Source organism: Emys orbicularis, chromosome 3 (genome assembly GCF_028017835.1).
Source record: "Emys orbicularis isolate rEmyOrb1 chromosome 3, rEmyOrb1.hap1, whole genome shotgun sequence".
Classification (NCBI taxonomy): Eukaryota; Metazoa; Chordata; order Testudines; family Emydidae; genus Emys; species Emys orbicularis.
In genome coordinates, this window is record NC_088685.1 from 202,359,431 (window position 1) to 202,376,322 (window position 16,892).

At 41.6% G+C, this 16,892-nt stretch overlaps 1 protein-coding gene across 5 annotated transcripts in view; it reads right to left on the minus strand.

The window, feature by feature from the left end:
- COMMD1 (copper metabolism domain containing 1) overlaps positions 1 to 16,892 on the minus strand; it is a 136,688-nt gene that overhangs the window by 94,633 nt on the left and 25,163 nt on the right. Inside the window, exon 1 of one of the 5 annotated variants that reach the window (XM_065401123.1) lies at positions 2,400 to 2,421. The exons of the other annotated variants lie outside the window; for them this stretch is intronic. Coding sequence (XP_065257195.1) covers positions 2,400 to 2,420 — 21 coding nt within the window. The 5' untranslated portion in view covers position 2,421. Of the gene's footprint in view, positions 1 to 2,399; positions 2,422 to 16,892 lie in introns of those variants that run through there. 5 annotated transcript variants of the gene reach the window in all.

Here is a 16,892-nt window from a genome sequence, read left to right on the forward strand (position 1 = left end):
TCAGGAGAGCTAAGCTCTATTTCTATTCTTGTTATTCCTTGACTTTAGCAAAGCTTTTGATACGGTCTCCCACAGTATTCTTGCCAGCAAGTTAAAGAAGTATGGGTTTGATGAATGGACTATAAGGTGGACAGAAAGCTGGCTAGATTGTCGGGCTCAATGGGTAGTGATCAATGGCTCCTTGTCTAGTTGGCAGCCGGTATCAAGCAGAGTGCCCCAAAGGTCGGTCCTGGGGCCGGTTTTGTTCAATGTCTTCATTAATGATCTGGAGGATGGGGTGGAGTGCACCCTCAGCAAGTTTGCAGATAACACTAAACTGGGAGGAGTGGTAGATACACTGGAAGGTAGGGATAGGATACAGAGGGACCTAGACAAATTAGAGGATTGGGCCAAAAGTAATCTGATGAGGTTCAACAAGGACAAGTGCAGAGTTCTGCACTTAGGACGGAAGAATCCCATGCACTGCTACAGACTAGGGACCGAGTGGCTAGGCAGCAGTTCTGCAGAAAAGGACCTAGGGGTGACAGTGGACGAGAAGCTGGATATGAGTCAACAGTGTGCCCTTGTTGCCAAGAAGGCGAACAGCATTTTGGACTGTATAAGTAGGAGCATTGCCAGCAGATGAAAGGACGTGATCATTCCCCTCTATTCGGCATTGGTGATGCCTCATCTGGAGTATTGTGTCCAGTTTGGGGCCCCACACTACAAAAAGATGTGGAAAAATTGGAAAGAGTCCAGCAGAGGGCAACAAAAATGATGACGGGGCTGGAGCATATGACTTATGAGGAGAGGCTGAGGGAACTGGGATTATTTAGTCTGCAGAAGAGAAGAATGAGGGTAGTGCTTTCAACTACCTGAAAGGGGGTTCCAAAGAGGATGGATCTAGCCTGTTCTCAGTGGTACCAAATGACAGAACAAGGAGTAGTGGTCTCAAGTTGCAATGGGGGAGGTCTAGGTTGGATATTAGGAAACACTATTTCACTAGGAGGGTGGTAAAGCACTGGAATGGGTTACCTAGGGAGGTGGTGGAATCTCCTTCCATAGAGGTTTTTAAGGTCAGGCTTGACAAAGTCCTGGCCGGGATGATTTAGTTGGGGATTGGTCCTGCTTTGTGCAGGGGTTGAACTAGATGACCTCCTGAGGTCCCTTCCAACCCTGATATTCTATGATTCTGGCTCTACTGTGTGACCTTGGGCAAGTCACTTTACCTATCTGTGCCTCTGTTTCTCATTTCCCCTTCCAGCTTTTTGTCTGTCTTGTCTATTTCAATTGAAAGCTCCTGGAGGCAGGATATGTCTTCTTAACATGTTTGGTCAGCACCTAGATAATGCAGTTCCCCCGCTCAGATGGGGTATGTAGATGCTATAAATACAAATGCAAACAATAACAAAGTCAGAAAATATTTTTTATTTTGACTAAGTAGAATTTTAGAGCTCATAGAAGCAAGAGTCCAAAATCCTGCTTATATTACAAAAATGCTACTAAATTACAACACAGCAATAATCAATATGGTCAAAACACTATTTAGTGTTGCAGGAGGCTGTGATTTTCAAAGCCACGTAATGCATTTAGTCACACAACTTCCATTAGTTTCTGAATTTACTGTGATTAAAGAACACCATACACTGCAAGGCCACACTGCTTTAACTTGTCAGGCACTACCATGTTGTAACTGGGTCCCGCAACACAATGGCTTTTTCTCGTGGAGATGGGACCTATTGCAGTATCTTGACCTTGATTCAGGCAAGCACTGTGCAAACTTTGCCCACATAGCCTCATCAATGGCTCTACACTGACTGAGCGTACTCCTCCTATACTACCAGGGGCCTCTGCTGAGCAGACACTGTCCCATAATTTTGCAGTTCTGTGATGCACATAAATGAGGAATAAGATAAAACTAAGCCACGTGAAAAATATTTATCCTGGCTCTGAACTCCAATTTCTGGTGTTAAAACACTCAGCGTGCTACTTATCCTGCGCATGGACTATGTTTACATAAAATACTTACTAATCCAATAGAAAAGATGTTTTTTATTATTAAACCACCAGCATGAGGGCAGGAAAGAAGTCCGTTAACAATGGGCTAAATCATACTCACTTTATTCATGTGAGTAATCTCATTTAAATGTGCATGACTATTTACCTAAGCAAGTAAGAAGAGCAAGATCTGACCAATGTATTACAATGGCATTCCCATTCTGCCATTGTTTTGTGAGCAGATTATGCAAATTTTCACAGGTACAGTGACCTTCTGCTACAGATTTTAAAATGTAAATTATATTAAAATCAGATGTTTTAAATATAAATTATTTATAGAAAGCATTTGCACTATATTATGAGAATTCAAATTCCTGTCCTGGCTAGGTTTCTTTCTAGAGAACAAACAATTGTATACTAACAAAAACAAATAGTTTCTTCATAGTTTTTTCCTTTAATTCATCTTCAGCATATTTCCATTAACTCTTAAAATAAATCAGCCAATAAAAATGTTACTTCAAATACCATGTCCTTAATGGAATATATTTGATAATCTGGAGAGGTTGGAATTTGTCTAATTTTCATTAGAACCATGAGACATGTTCTCTGGTATGCACAGCAGGAAATACAGATTTAAATTCATTATCTTTTCTGAGAAATAGAGTCTGACAAGCATGTAATAACAACGAAAAACAAGTGGTAAAATCCAGTGGGAAAACACCCTTAGTTTCCAGAAACAAAACTTTACTTGTCAACAGTTATGGCAGGGTTCCAAGAATTTGCCATGGCAAGACCTGCAGGCATTGTCTTTAACTAACCCTCAAAACTGCAGATTGCTGCCAGTTTTTAGCACAATGAAATCAAAGGCACATAGAAACAAAAACAATTCAGTACCATGTACCATATTAATAACTTGCCTCATTGGATTTCTTGTCGGCAAGGGTGGGAGGTGGTTGTTTTGTCACAAATAGTTTAATGATGATTCTCCTAGAAATATAACCTTTAAAAACTTTTTAAGGCATCATAAATTCAGCACATGCCGGGAGAGCATGACCAAATTCAGAGATAAGTAACTAGATGCAGCTCCATACCCTTTAATGGAGCTGCACCAACTCACATTAGCTCTGAATGTGGCCCAGTATGTCAAAATACTTCCATACTTCTACATACAGTTAATCCCTATTAACATTAAGCAATTACACATCTCCTTCATTAAGTTTTTTGAAATAGGATATTTGTTGGATTTAGAGCCAACACTGGACCAAGCCGTGCCTTCATTTAGGGCATGCAGTCTCAATACTACTTGTGTCTGTACTACATGTGGGGGGAAAGCAGGAGAATTAGCTGTAGGATCCAGCTAGTCCTCACTATCCTTCTGCACAGGGGTCCTTGTGCAGTCAAACCAGGTGCCCAGCACTGTCATATATGTTCTGGCGTCAACAGGAGTTTCAGTCAGGAGAAATATCACAGGATTTCTCCATATGCAGATATCTTCTCTCGTCTCTCCAATCCTGTATTTCCACCCCAGATTCTCTCCCATGGTTGCTAATTCAGCCATCTCCATTACATTGAGCTGTTTCCCATAGATGTGCTCTGAATGTTAGTCAAGTTCATTTTCCCAAGTTTCCCACGATACAGAGGCGGTTTTCAAATATTTGGCAGGTTGTGCCTCATGTAAATTATTTATTTGAGCGTAACAGCTCTCTTAAGAGAGTCAGCATTAAGGCAAATTAGATGCAATGGCCTGTCCAGCCCCTTTTTCTTACCTTGTGAATGTGGCAAATGACCTCCTGAATAAAAAGCGAACATCTTATTCAGAAATCACAACACACTTAATCAACCTAGTAGGTTTTTAAACTGTTCTCTTGTTTTTTTAATCCATTGGGGGTATTACAATTAAAGGTTTACTTTATTCTATTTCTACAGTAGCTCACAAAATTGTTTTGATTTGGCCCCTTACTGAGCTGTGATTCATGTTTAAAAGTGAAAAGAAAAAGTGCTTATTTGCAGGGAAGAACGGATTTTTTAGATAACTACAATGAAATATGTGTCAGTTTGCCACCAGTAAATTCAAAAGGGATATCATCACTTAATGCTCAGAAGTTTTTCTAGAGAAGAAGATTGTTTGGAATCTTTTTTTTTTATCCTGATTTATACAGCTATTTGATCATGGAAAGAGAGATTGCCCTGGTTACATCACTGGATATTCAATGCATGTGTGTGCGCACATTTTTTTTCTTCAAGTTGTTCTGGTTTCTTTAACCTTCCAAAAGAAGAGGTTACACAGGCTGCAGAGCGGCAAAGTGGATAACTAACTTCTGTTAACAACCAAGATCTGTAAGCATTTCTGAAATTTCAGACAAAAATAGCCCCATTACACCTTTCCTGCCTTTCTAATCGTATTACTAAGTATGATTTCATACACACTCCTTATAATAGTCCCCATCTCTGCATGGGGAAGAAAACAAATCCTTTCCCACATATCACTGCTATCCTTCCCTACTCTTCCACTTTCTCAATGTAGCTGATAATTACTCCTCCATAACCTTCTAACGCATGATTTTTTATTTTTTTTGGACTCCTTAACCTGAAGCTTTTCACTGATTTTTTTTTTTTAATGTTAACACTAGATCATAATACTGTTGCTGTCTGGATTGATTCACACAGGCTGAGACATTTTTAGGTCAAGACTAGCCCGCAACTGAATGCGAAAGAGCTTGCTATTATATTTAAAAATCCTCTAAAGTGGCCACATTTTTTCTCCATCCTGCCTCTACCATCAGTCTGTCTTGCATTTCTGACAGTTTTAAACTGTCACTTCAGGGAAGCAGTGCCTCCTAAAGTTACCCACTTCAGGAAGTGCCAATTCACTGTGACATGAAGAGTTGTTTTGGTGACAGAGGAGGGAAGAAGGACTGATTAAAATAGACAACCACCAGGTGAACAACAATCTGAGACCCTCTGCTGTGGTCACAAATAGTATTTCCTGCAAACCTACCAATCAAGACTCAAAACCGTAGCAAAAAAGAAAATTTTCTTTAAATGAAGGATTAGTTCCTATGGCTTATCTGTTTGGAACAACTTAAAGTTCCTCTTATGTGCTTTACACCAAATGATCAACAATTAAAAACAGAATGCTCCCCACCTACTACTAAGGTTAATTATAGCTAGGTCTCTACAAATGCTGTCTGCATATTTGGTGAAAAGTTTAAGGAGAGAGCTTTCCTGAGAGGACAAACTATGGACAGGTGAGAGACACAGCATGCGTGCGCAAACGAAGGGAGAGAAAAATGAAATGCACATACATACTGAACAGTTATTACTGTAAGGGTCACAAATGAGGATGTTAAAATTTGAAATGCTTTGTCTATCCGAGATAGTACTCAACTGAGCAATCTTCATAAACTTCATTTCTAGCTTTGCTATCAGTTCTCCCACAGTTTACATCGATCTCCGGTGACAGTTTAAGACAGGGTTTTGTGCTGCATTCCCACTATTTCTTTAATGTATATACTGTACATGGGTGACTGGTTCCCACAGCCATTTTATTTATTAAAAAACTGAAACACTATTTCTATGGTTCTGTATAACCAGAGGACATATTTTCTGTAGGCCTTTTAAAATCATATTATACTATGATTCAGTCCAAAACTATTCATAGTTCAATATTCCCCATCCCCATGGAGGAGCTATATTTGAGATTTAAAATATTAAACAAATTGAGACCATTTGCAGCACTACCTCTTAAAAATGAAGAGAAGGCAGAGATAAAATGCACAAGAGCAAAAACAGATTTAGACAGAGCAGAAGAAACACCGGGTGAGAGACAGAAGAAAACTCTAGGGAAGGAACTAAGAGCTGGGAAGTGACAGCGAGAGGAAGCAGTGGAGCTTGCAATATGACCTGCCTTGCTCCAAAAAGGTCATGTGACTGCCCTTACTTCTCCTTCCCTCTCTCCTCCTTGAGAAATAAAATAAGCAGCACTCCATTTATCAGGTTTCTCCAAGCATTTTGGGGAAATTACTTGCTGCTCTGGACTGCTGCTTAATGTCTAATCTGGTTTCACTTAGTACAGCTAAAAATAGAAGTTAGGTCAGCTCATATTTTGAAGACATGAGGGAAAGGAAGTTTTAGTCCTCTCTAAATTTATCATGAGGCAGTGATTAATTGGGGTCATTCTTGGAAATTATTACTGTGTTATTTTGCATGTTAGTGTTCTCCCAACAAATGAAATTGGACAAAGTATAAGCTCCTACATAGTGATTTCCTCTCTGTTACTTAAATCACAGCAAAGACAATGAACAAACATTTCATTTTCCTGCATCCTTCAATCATTGTCAATTCTTGCTCAAAGCACCTCATCAGTCAGGACAGGAAATTAACTCTCCATCTTTGCCACTCAAGGTGTTCAGCTTTCTAAAAAGAGGAACACGTCTGCTAGAGACCACCTTCCCAACTCAAAATGCTGCTGATCATATTTTAAATAGAGCTATAGGCTGCAAGTGAGATCAGGCCATCAATCAACGCAGCTATAATTGCAACCAACTACCATCACCAGAGCGCAACAATCCATTCCTCCTCTAGTACCTTCAAGCTTCTATCAGTCATGTTGACATACATCATGCTATGGAGCCAATTCTGGCTCCCTATCCTGCTTTCCCACATTCTGTGGTGGTATTCTGCATCTGTATAGCTCTGGGCAACAGCCAGCGCACTGCTAATCAGTTGGGAATGGGACAGGAAGAAAGGAGGAATTCTTGTAGGTGCTACCATCATCATCTTCAGCCTGAAGCTGCCACCTTCCATAGCAATTGAGAGGTCAGAAAGCAAGAGGAGGCAAAGAGAAAATATGGGGGGTTGGAGAGGAAGAGAGCAAACAAATGGAAATAAGAGGGAAGGGAGAGCATGAAGGAAGAAAACAAGGTGTTGTGTTGAGCAAAACTGTGTGTGTGTTGGGGGGGGAATTTGTTGTATTGTATTATCACTTCTATACAGACTTTACTAAAGACACTCTACATACACACACACACACACACACACACACACACACACACACACACACACACACACACACACACACACAGGACCTAATTCTTGTGTCCAGGCAAGCTGGGCTCCAGAAAGGCTGCAAAGGTGCAGTGGGGTAAAAGGTAGCTTTAAGCCACATATGCTTTCCCCCGATGCTCAGAGCTACTGCAGCCTGTTACCCCCCCTGTGTAACATGTACCCCTGAAGCTGTTCTTCTACCCTACACCCACTAATTATGTTAGCCAGGGCTTGTTGGAGTAAGCAGTACTCCAGCCATGTCACATACTGGGTCAGGAGATCTTGAGGGGAGTGATGAACAGGGGCGGCTCCAGGCACCAGCGCACCAAGCGCGTGCCTGGGGCAGCAAGCCGCGGAGGGGCGGCGGGCCGGCCACCGTGAGGGCGGCAGTCAGGCTGCCTTCGGCGGCATGCCTGTGGGAGGTCCGCCGGTCCCGCGGTTTCAGCGGCAATTCAGCCACCCCTGGTGATGAATAGACAACTATTCTGGCTCTATGCCAACCAGGGATTCTCCCATACCCAGGGAATCCTCAGCTTCTTAATTAGGGCACTGAAGCAGTATAAAGAGGCCAAAGCAGGGGACAGGATGTGGCCCACTGTATGTGTAAAATAAGTATTAGTATTTCTTAGAAATTACAGCACTGTAATAAATTCTAAGAAACACTTAAAAGAAAGTTAATATAAAGATTGTGAAGTGTCAGTACAATCAGCTGAAGGAAGATTGCAGTCGAGCGTACGCAGAGAGTGTCCTTAATAAAGCCTGTATAGAAGTGATAATACAATAAGCAATAACGCAAATATTTTTACTTGTTACCTGTCTAGCCTTGACTTTCTATAGATCTATAAAGTGCCATGCACACTTATAAATAATAAGTTGCTGGCCTTTGCTTTGAGAATGTGAATCTCAAAGAACAGGTGGTTTTGGTCCTTGCACTTAAAAAATGCCTCTGGGTAAGAATTTCCAAACCACTTGATGCTGGTTAGAATCTTAACTAACTATTCTTAGATGGGTCCTTTCACATAGTATCTGAGCATACGAGATTTTTACCTGCCCCAGAATAGCCAATAACTTGATGGTTGGAGCACTCACTGGGGATGTGGGAGGTCCAGATAACTTGCCTCATTGGATTTCTTGTCGGCAAGGGTGGGAGGTGGTTGTTTTGTCACAAATAGTTTAATGATGATTCTCCTAGAAATATAACCTTTAAAAACTTTTTAAGGCATCATAAATTCAGCACATGCCGGGAGAGCATGACCAAATTCAGAGATAAGTAACTAGATGCAGCTCCATACCCTTTAATGGAGCTGCACCAACTCACATTAGCTCTGAATGTGGCCCAGTATGTCAAAATACTTCCATACTTCTACATACAGTTAATCCCTATTAACATTAAGCAATTACACATCTCCTTCATTAAGTTTTTTGAAATAGGATATTTGTTGGATTTAGAGCCAACACTGGACCAAGCCGTGCCTTCATTTAGGGCATGCAGTCTCAATACTACTTGTGTCTGTACTACATGTGGGGGGAAAGCAGGAGAATTAGCTGTAGGATCCAGCTAGTCCTCACTATCCTTCTGCACAGGGGTCCTTGTGCAGTCAAACCAGGTGCCCAGCACTGTCATATATGTTCTGGCGTCAACAGGAGTTTCAGTCAGGAGAAATATCACAGGATTTCTCCATATGCAGATATCTTCTCTCGTCTCTCCAATCCTGTATTTCCACCCCAGATTCTCTCCCATGGTTGCTAATTCAGCCATCTCCATTACATTGAGCTGTTTCCCATAGATGTGCTCTGAATGTTAGTCAAGTTCATTTTCCCAAGTTTCCCACGATACAGAGGCGGTTTTCAAATATTTGGCAGGTTGTGCCTCATGTAAATTATTTATTTGAGCGTAACAGCTCTCTTAAGAGAGTCAGCATTAAGGCAAATTAGATGCAATGGCCTGTCCAGCCCCTTTTTCTTACCTTGTGAATGTGGCAAATGACCTCCTGAATAAAAAGCGAACATCTTATTCAGAAATCACAACACACTTAATCAACCTAGTAGGTTTTTAAACTGTTCTCTTGTTTTTTTAATCCATTGGGGGTATTACAATTAAAGGTTTACTTTATTCTATTTCTACAGTAGCTCACAAAATTGTTTTGATTTGGCCCCTTACTGAGCTGTGATTCATGTTTAAAAGTGAAAAGAAAAAGTGCTTATTTGCAGGGAAGAACGGATTTTTTAGATAACTACAATGAAATATGTGTCAGTTTGCCACCAGTAAATTCAAAAGGGATATCATCACTTAATGCTCAGAAGTTTTTCTAGAGAAGAAGATTGTTTGGAATCTTTTTTTTTTATCCTGATTTATACAGCTATTTGATCATGGAAAGAGAGATTGCCCTGGTTACATCACTGGATATTCAATGCATGTGTGTGCGCACATTTTTTTTCTTCAAGTTGTTCTGGTTTCTTTAACCTTCCAAAAGAAGAGGTTACACAGGCTGCAGAGCGGCAAAGTGGATAACTAACTTCTGTTAACAACCAAGATCTGTAAGCATTTCTGAAATTTCAGACAAAAATAGCCCCATTACACCTTTCCTGCCTTTCTAATCGTATTACTAAGTATGATTTCATACACACTCCTTATAATAGTCCCCATCTCTGCATGGGGAAGAAAACAAATCCTTTCCCACATATCACTGCTATCCTTCCCTACTCTTCCACTTTCTCAATGTAGCTGATAATTACTCCTCCATAACCTTCTAACGCATGATTTTTTATTTTTTTTGGACTCCTTAACCTGAAGCTTTTCACTGATTTTTTTTTTTTAATGTTAACACTAGATCATAATACTGTTGCTGTCTGGATTGATTCACACAGGCTGAGACATTTTTAGGTCAAGACTAGCCCGCAACTGAATGCGAAAGAGCTTGCTATTATATTTAAAAATCCTCTAAAGTGGCCACATTTTTTCTCCATCCTGCCTCTACCATCAGTCTGTCTTGCATTTCTGACAGTTTTAAACTGTCACTTCAGGGAAGCAGTGCCTCCTAAAGTTACCCACTTCAGGAAGTGCCAATTCACTGTGACATGAAGAGTTGTTTTGGTGACAGAGGAGGGAAGAAGGACTGATTAAAATAGACAACCACCAGGTGAACAACAATCTGAGACCCTCTGCTGTGGTCACAAATAGTATTTCCTGCAAACCTACCAATCAAGACTCAAAACCGTAGCAAAAAAGAAAATTTTCTTTAAATGAAGGATTAGTTCCTATGGCTTATCTGTTTGGAACAACTTAAAGTTCCTCTTATGTGCTTTACACCAAATGATCAACAATTAAAAACAGAATGCTCCCCACCTACTACTAAGGTTAATTATAGCTAGGTCTCTACAAATGCTGTCTGCATATTTGGTGAAAAGTTTAAGGAGAGAGCTTTCCTGAGAGGACAAACTATGGACAGGTGAGAGACACAGCATGCGTGCGCAAACGAAGGGAGAGAAAAATGAAATGCACATACATACTGAACAGTTATTACTGTAAGGGTCACAAATGAGGATGTTAAAATTTGAAATGCTTTGTCTATCCGAGATAGTACTCAACTGAGCAATCTTCATAAACTTCATTTCTAGCTTTGCTATCAGTTCTCCCACAGTTTACATCGATCTCCGGTGACAGTTTAAGACAGGGTTTTGTGCTGCATTCCCACTATTTCTTTAATGTATATACTGTACATGGGTGACTGGTTCCCACAGCCATTTTATTTATTAAAAAACTGAAACACTATTTCTATGGTTCTGTATAACCAGAGGACATATTTTCTGTAGGCCTTTTAAAATCATATTATACTATGATTCAGTCCAAAACTATTCATAGTTCAATATTCCCCATCCCCATGGAGGAGCTATATTTGAGATTTAAAATATTAAACAAATTGAGACCATTTGCAGCACTACCTCTTAAAAATGAAGAGAAGGCAGAGATAAAATGCACAAGAGCAAAAACAGATTTAGACAGAGCAGAAGAAACACCGGGTGAGAGACAGAAGAAAACTCTAGGGAAGGAACTAAGAGCTGGGAAGTGACAGCGAGAGGAAGCAGTGGAGCTTGCAATATGACCTGCCTTGCTCCAAAAAGGTCATGTGACTGCCCTTACTTCTCCTTCCCTCTCTCCTCCTTGAGAAATAAAATAAGCAGCACTCCATTTATCAGGTTTCTCCAAGCATTTTGGGGAAATTACTTGCTGCTCTGGACTGCTGCTTAATGTCTAATCTGGTTTCACTTAGTACAGCTAAAAATAGAAGTTAGGTCAGCTCATATTTTGAAGACATGAGGGAAAGGAAGTTTTAGTCCTCTCTAAATTTATCATGAGGCAGTGATTAATTGGGGTCATTCTTGGAAATTATTACTGTGTTATTTTGCATGTTAGTGTTCTCCCAACAAATGAAATTGGACAAAGTATAAGCTCCTACATAGTGATTTCCTCTCTGTTACTTAAATCACAGCAAAGACAATGAACAAACATTTCATTTTCCTGCATCCTTCAATCATTGTCAATTCTTGCTCAAAGCACCTCATCAGTCAGGACAGGAAATTAACTCTCCATCTTTGCCACTCAAGGTGTTCAGCTTTCTAAAAAGAGGAACACGTCTGCTAGAGACCACCTTCCCAACTCAAAATGCTGCTGATCATATTTTAAATAGAGCTATAGGCTGCAAGTGAGATCAGGCCATCAATCAACGCAGCTATAATTGCAACCAACTACCATCACCAGAGCGCAACAATCCATTCCTCCTCTAGTACCTTCAAGCTTCTATCAGTCATGTTGACATACATCATGCTATGGAGCCAATTCTGGCTCCCTATCCTGCTTTCCCACATTCTGTGGTGGTATTCTGCATCTGTATAGCTCTGGGCAACAGCCAGCGCACTGCTAATCAGTTGGGAATGGGACAGGAAGAAAGGAGGAATTCTTGTAGGTGCTACCATCATCATCTTCAGCCTGAAGCTGCCACCTTCCATAGCAATTGAGAGGTCAGAAAGCAAGAGGAGGCAAAGAGAAAATATGGGGGGTTGGAGAGGAAGAGAGCAAACAAATGGAAATAAGAGGGAAGGGAGAGCATGAAGGAAGAAAACAAGGTGTTGTGTTGAGCAAAACTGTGTGTGTGTTGGGGGGGGAATTTGTTGTATTGTATTATCACTTCTATACAGACTTTACTAAAGACACTCTACATACACACACACACACACACACACACACACACACACACACACACACACACACACACACACACAGGACCTAATTCTTGTGTCCAGGCAAGCTGGGCTCCAGAAAGGCTGCAAAGGTGCAGTGGGGTAAAAGGTAGCTTTAAGCCACATATGCTTTCCCCCGATGCTCAGAGCTACTGCAGCCTGTTACCCCCCCTGTGTAACATGTACCCCTGAAGCTGTTCTTCTACCCTACACCCACTAATTATGTTAGCCAGGGCTTGTTGGAGTAAGCAGTACTCCAGCCATGTCACATACTGGGTCAGGAGATCTTGAGGGGAGTGATGAACAGGGGCGGCTCCAGGCACCAGCGCACCAAGCGCGTGCCTGGGGCAGCAAGCCGCGGAGGGGCGGCGGGCCGGCCACCGTGAGGGCGGCAGTCAGGCTGCCTTCGGCGGCATGCCTGTGGGAGGTCCGCCGGTCCCGCGGTTTCAGCGGCAATTCAGCCACCCCTGGTGATGAATAGACAACTATTCTGGCTCTATGCCAACCAGGGATTCTCCCATACCCAGGGAATCCTCAGCTTCTTAATTAGGGCACTGAAGCAGTATAAAGAGGCCAAAGCAGGGGACAGGATGTGGCCCACTGTATGTGTAAAATAAGTATTAGTATTTCTTAGAAATTACAGCACTGTAATAAATTCTAAGAAACACTTAAAAGAAAGTTAATATAAAGATTGTGAAGTGTCAGTACAATCAGCTGAAGGAAGATTGCAGTCGAGCGTACGCAGAGAGTGTCCTTAATAAAGCCTGTATAGAAGTGATAATACAATAAGCAATAACGCAAATATTTTTACTTGTTACCTGTCTAGCCTTGACTTTCTATAGATCTATAAAGTGCCATGCACACTTATAAATAATAAGTTGCTGGCCTTTGCTTTGAGAATGTGAATCTCAAAGAACAGGTGGTTTTGGTCCTTGCACTTAAAAAATGCCTCTGGGTAAGAATTTCCAAACCACTTGATGCTGGTTAGAATCTTAACTAACTATTCTTAGATGGGTCCTTTCACATAGTATCTGAGCATACGAGATTTTTACCTGCCCCAGAATAGCCAATAACTTGATGGTTGGAGCACTCACTGGGGATGTGGGAGGTCCAGATTCAAGAGCCTGCTATGTCTGATTTCAAGCATGAACTTATATTATTAAAAGAATTAAAATAAATTCTAATCATCCATCGTAATGATTAAATCTTTAAAAAAAACACTTAACTATCTCACATATTATAATAAATAAATAAGCAGCAGCCATTCTGACTTTAATGAAGCTCATCCAGAAATAGAGGGATACATTCAAGATGAATCTTAGGTCTGGGCTACACTACAGATCTATATCAGCCTAACTATGTCGCTCAGGGGTGTGAAAATTCCACACCCTGAGCGATGTAGTTATACCGACTTAACCCCAATGTAGACAGCGCTATGTCGGTGGGAGAGCATCTCCCACAGATAAGCTACCGCCTCTTGGGGAGGTGGATTAACAATGTTGATGGGAGAGCTCTCTCCTGTTGGCATAGAACATCTTATTTAAAGCATTGCAGCTGAGCCAATGCAGCGTTTTAAGTGTAGACTTGCCCTCAGTTTTAAAAAGAGACGCAAAAGTCTCAGCTGAATGAAATCTTTTCCAATTACTCTAAAAAAGCAGCCTGATTTCACAGATGTCTCATGAAAGAGAATGGACAGAATCCATATCCCACATCTGACTTTTTTTGAAATTCCCAAGTCAAAAAGACAGATCCAGTCCCACAGCACTTGTTAACTTATCACCAACAGTAACCTTATAGACTACAACTAATAAAGATGTATACCATTTTAATTTTCATAAATACCCTAAAAAAAAGTAAATGGAGAACTAACAGCCATTACATCATATATACTTTAACACATTCGATAGTAAAGCAACTTTACTCTCAATCTTTAGCTAGTTTAAACTTTCAAAGCCAAAGCATATGTATTAAAAACAAATACACCTCTACCTCGATATAACGCTGTCCTCGGGAGCCAAAAAAATCTTACCGCTTTACAGATGAAACCGCGTTATAGCGATCTTGCTTTGATCCACCGGAGTGCACAGTCCCCGCCCCCCCCCCCCGGAGCACTGCTTTACCGCATTATATCCGAATTCATGTTATATTGGGTCACGTTATATCGGGGTAGAGGTGTATTTCCACCCTTTAAGTTTTATCAATGGTGACTGAATTAGATAACAATACTTGCATACAAAAAAATCAATGAAGAAAGTTGTCACTTAATGTCAAACTGAATGAATGAGAGAGGGTACCCAAAAAAGATCCAGATAATAATAAAAGATGTTTACAACTTAAAGAATTTTTTCACTTCAAGGTCCCAGAAACAAAGGCAAGGTTTTCATCTTGACGCCAAAAGACCAAAAACATCAAGACACTTGATCACGGCCTTGGATAGACCAAGAGACTACCTACACTTACAACACTTAGCTCTACTGTGTGTGTGTGTGTGTGTGTGTGTGTGTGTGTGTGTGTGTGTGTGTGTGTATGTGTGTGAGAGAGAGAGAGAGAGAGATATTATATATATGGAATCATAGACCGATATCATCATCCGATTATTTTATCCAAAGTGACAGGAAAAACCTAAAATAAGAGGAAACTGTACTGTGATATTGGCAGGTCAAATCTTTCCGGCTTTGGATAAGACTTACTTCATAATGCTGGGAATTATATGAGAGAGGCAGGTAGGAGTTTCAAATATTACTGTGTTTTAAAATAATCTGACAGTAGAACCCTCCTCACGCTTGAGCTCAATAAAAACAGCAAGAGAAAAATGACAAAATCCTCTTGCTTCTAAAGGGAAAGTGCATCCTGAGACGTGTTTAATGAGGTATTTCAACCACCAAGCAGCTCAGCCATCATCTTTCCCAGACAAGAGCTGTAAAGCTTTATCCCTTGGAGGCCAAGCTAGGGAAGGGCTGAAGAAGAATAGCGAGGATATAGATAAAGGCAAGGAATTCCACTCCCCATTCTCTCCAACATGGCGGAGACACTAGAGTTTAATCACCTTATTTATGTAATGCCAAAGGTGTGATTGACTGTTTAGAGACAAACAAAAGGGTGTGGTCCCTGCCACAGAAGAGCTTTTGATGTTTATCACTTATTTGACATGGATTTCAACAGGATTGACTACACAGCTCATGTTGATTAAGTTCTTGAACATGAACAGCCCATTTGCCCAAGGAACTAGAAAAATCTGTCTGGCAGACACTTATCCTAGTAGATCCTTTAGAGCTTCACTGTTGCAATTCTGAGATTTAAAGTAGTCCTAGCAACACAAACATTACTGTCCTGTCTGAGGAGGAAGTAATCATCATTCTCTAACCTTGTTCACAAGGATTCTGGACTAGAAGGCAAAAGGTGAAATTCTTGGAGGAGTTAGTTAAAGAAGTTACAAAGACAAGGGCTTGTCTACACTTAAAATGATACACAGCGCACCTGTACCTCAGGCCTTGGCTACACTGGCGCTGTACAGCGCTGCAACTTGCTGCGCTTAGGGGTGTGAAAACGCCCCCCCCCCCCGAGCGCAGCGAGTGCAGCGCTGTAAAGCGCCAATGTGATCAGAGCCTGCAGCGCTGCACGCTCACTCGCAGAGCTGCAAGCGAGAGCACTCTCGCAGCGCTGGCAGCGCAACTACACTCGCGCTTCACAGCGCTGCCATGGCAGCGCTGTGAATTCCTGAGTGTAGCCAAGGCCTCAGCGAAGACACTACTTACACCGATGGGAAGAGTTCTCCCAGCAGCATAGGTAACACACCTCCCCAAGAGGTAGTAGCTGTCTACACCAGGGGTTAGGATAATTTAACTGCATGGCAGTTATACTGACCTAATTCCCTAGTGTAGACCAGGCCCTAGACACTAAAAATCATGGTCTTAATAAAGATACTAGATTTATGGTTTATTACAGCAATCTGTAACTCACTAGCCCCCTTTTTTGTCCTATGATTGCTGAGGTATTAATGGGCCACTTCATTTTGTATGGTGCTGTAGAATGTGTGTTAACTACTTATGCTGAACAATCTGTTCCACCTTGTATTTTACTCCTGACGGCATTATGCACCAAAAAGATTAAAATTCTGTGCCAAAAAACTTAAAAATTCTGCGCACAATATTTTAAAATTCTGCAAATTTTATTTGTCAAATCATTGTGGAGGCTTCAGCATGGCACTGGGGAGCACAGGCCACTTGCTGCAGTGAGATGGGAGATCACTGTGCGGCTCCCCACAGGGACATGGACTCAGGGGTGAGGCTACACCCAACCCTGACACAGCGCAAGGACCAGGCCTGCCCCAGAAACACCCCAGGGCCCTGTCTCTCTGTGTGGGCAGGCATGCTCAGCAAGGCAGGATCCAAGTGTGGAGGGGCTTAATCTGGGGGGATCCAGGTGTGGGTTGAGAGGGTTCTGTGTGGGGCAATCTGGGTTGGAGCGGCTCAGTGGGGGATCCGAGTGCGAGCTGGATGCACTGGGGCTTGTTGGGGGGTTCTGGGTGCAACAGTAATGGGACTCTGTAGGGGGGTCCAGGTAAAGGTGGATGGGGCTCAGCGGCAGGGGGGCCTGGGTGTGGGGGGCTCAGTGGGGTGGGGATGCAGGTG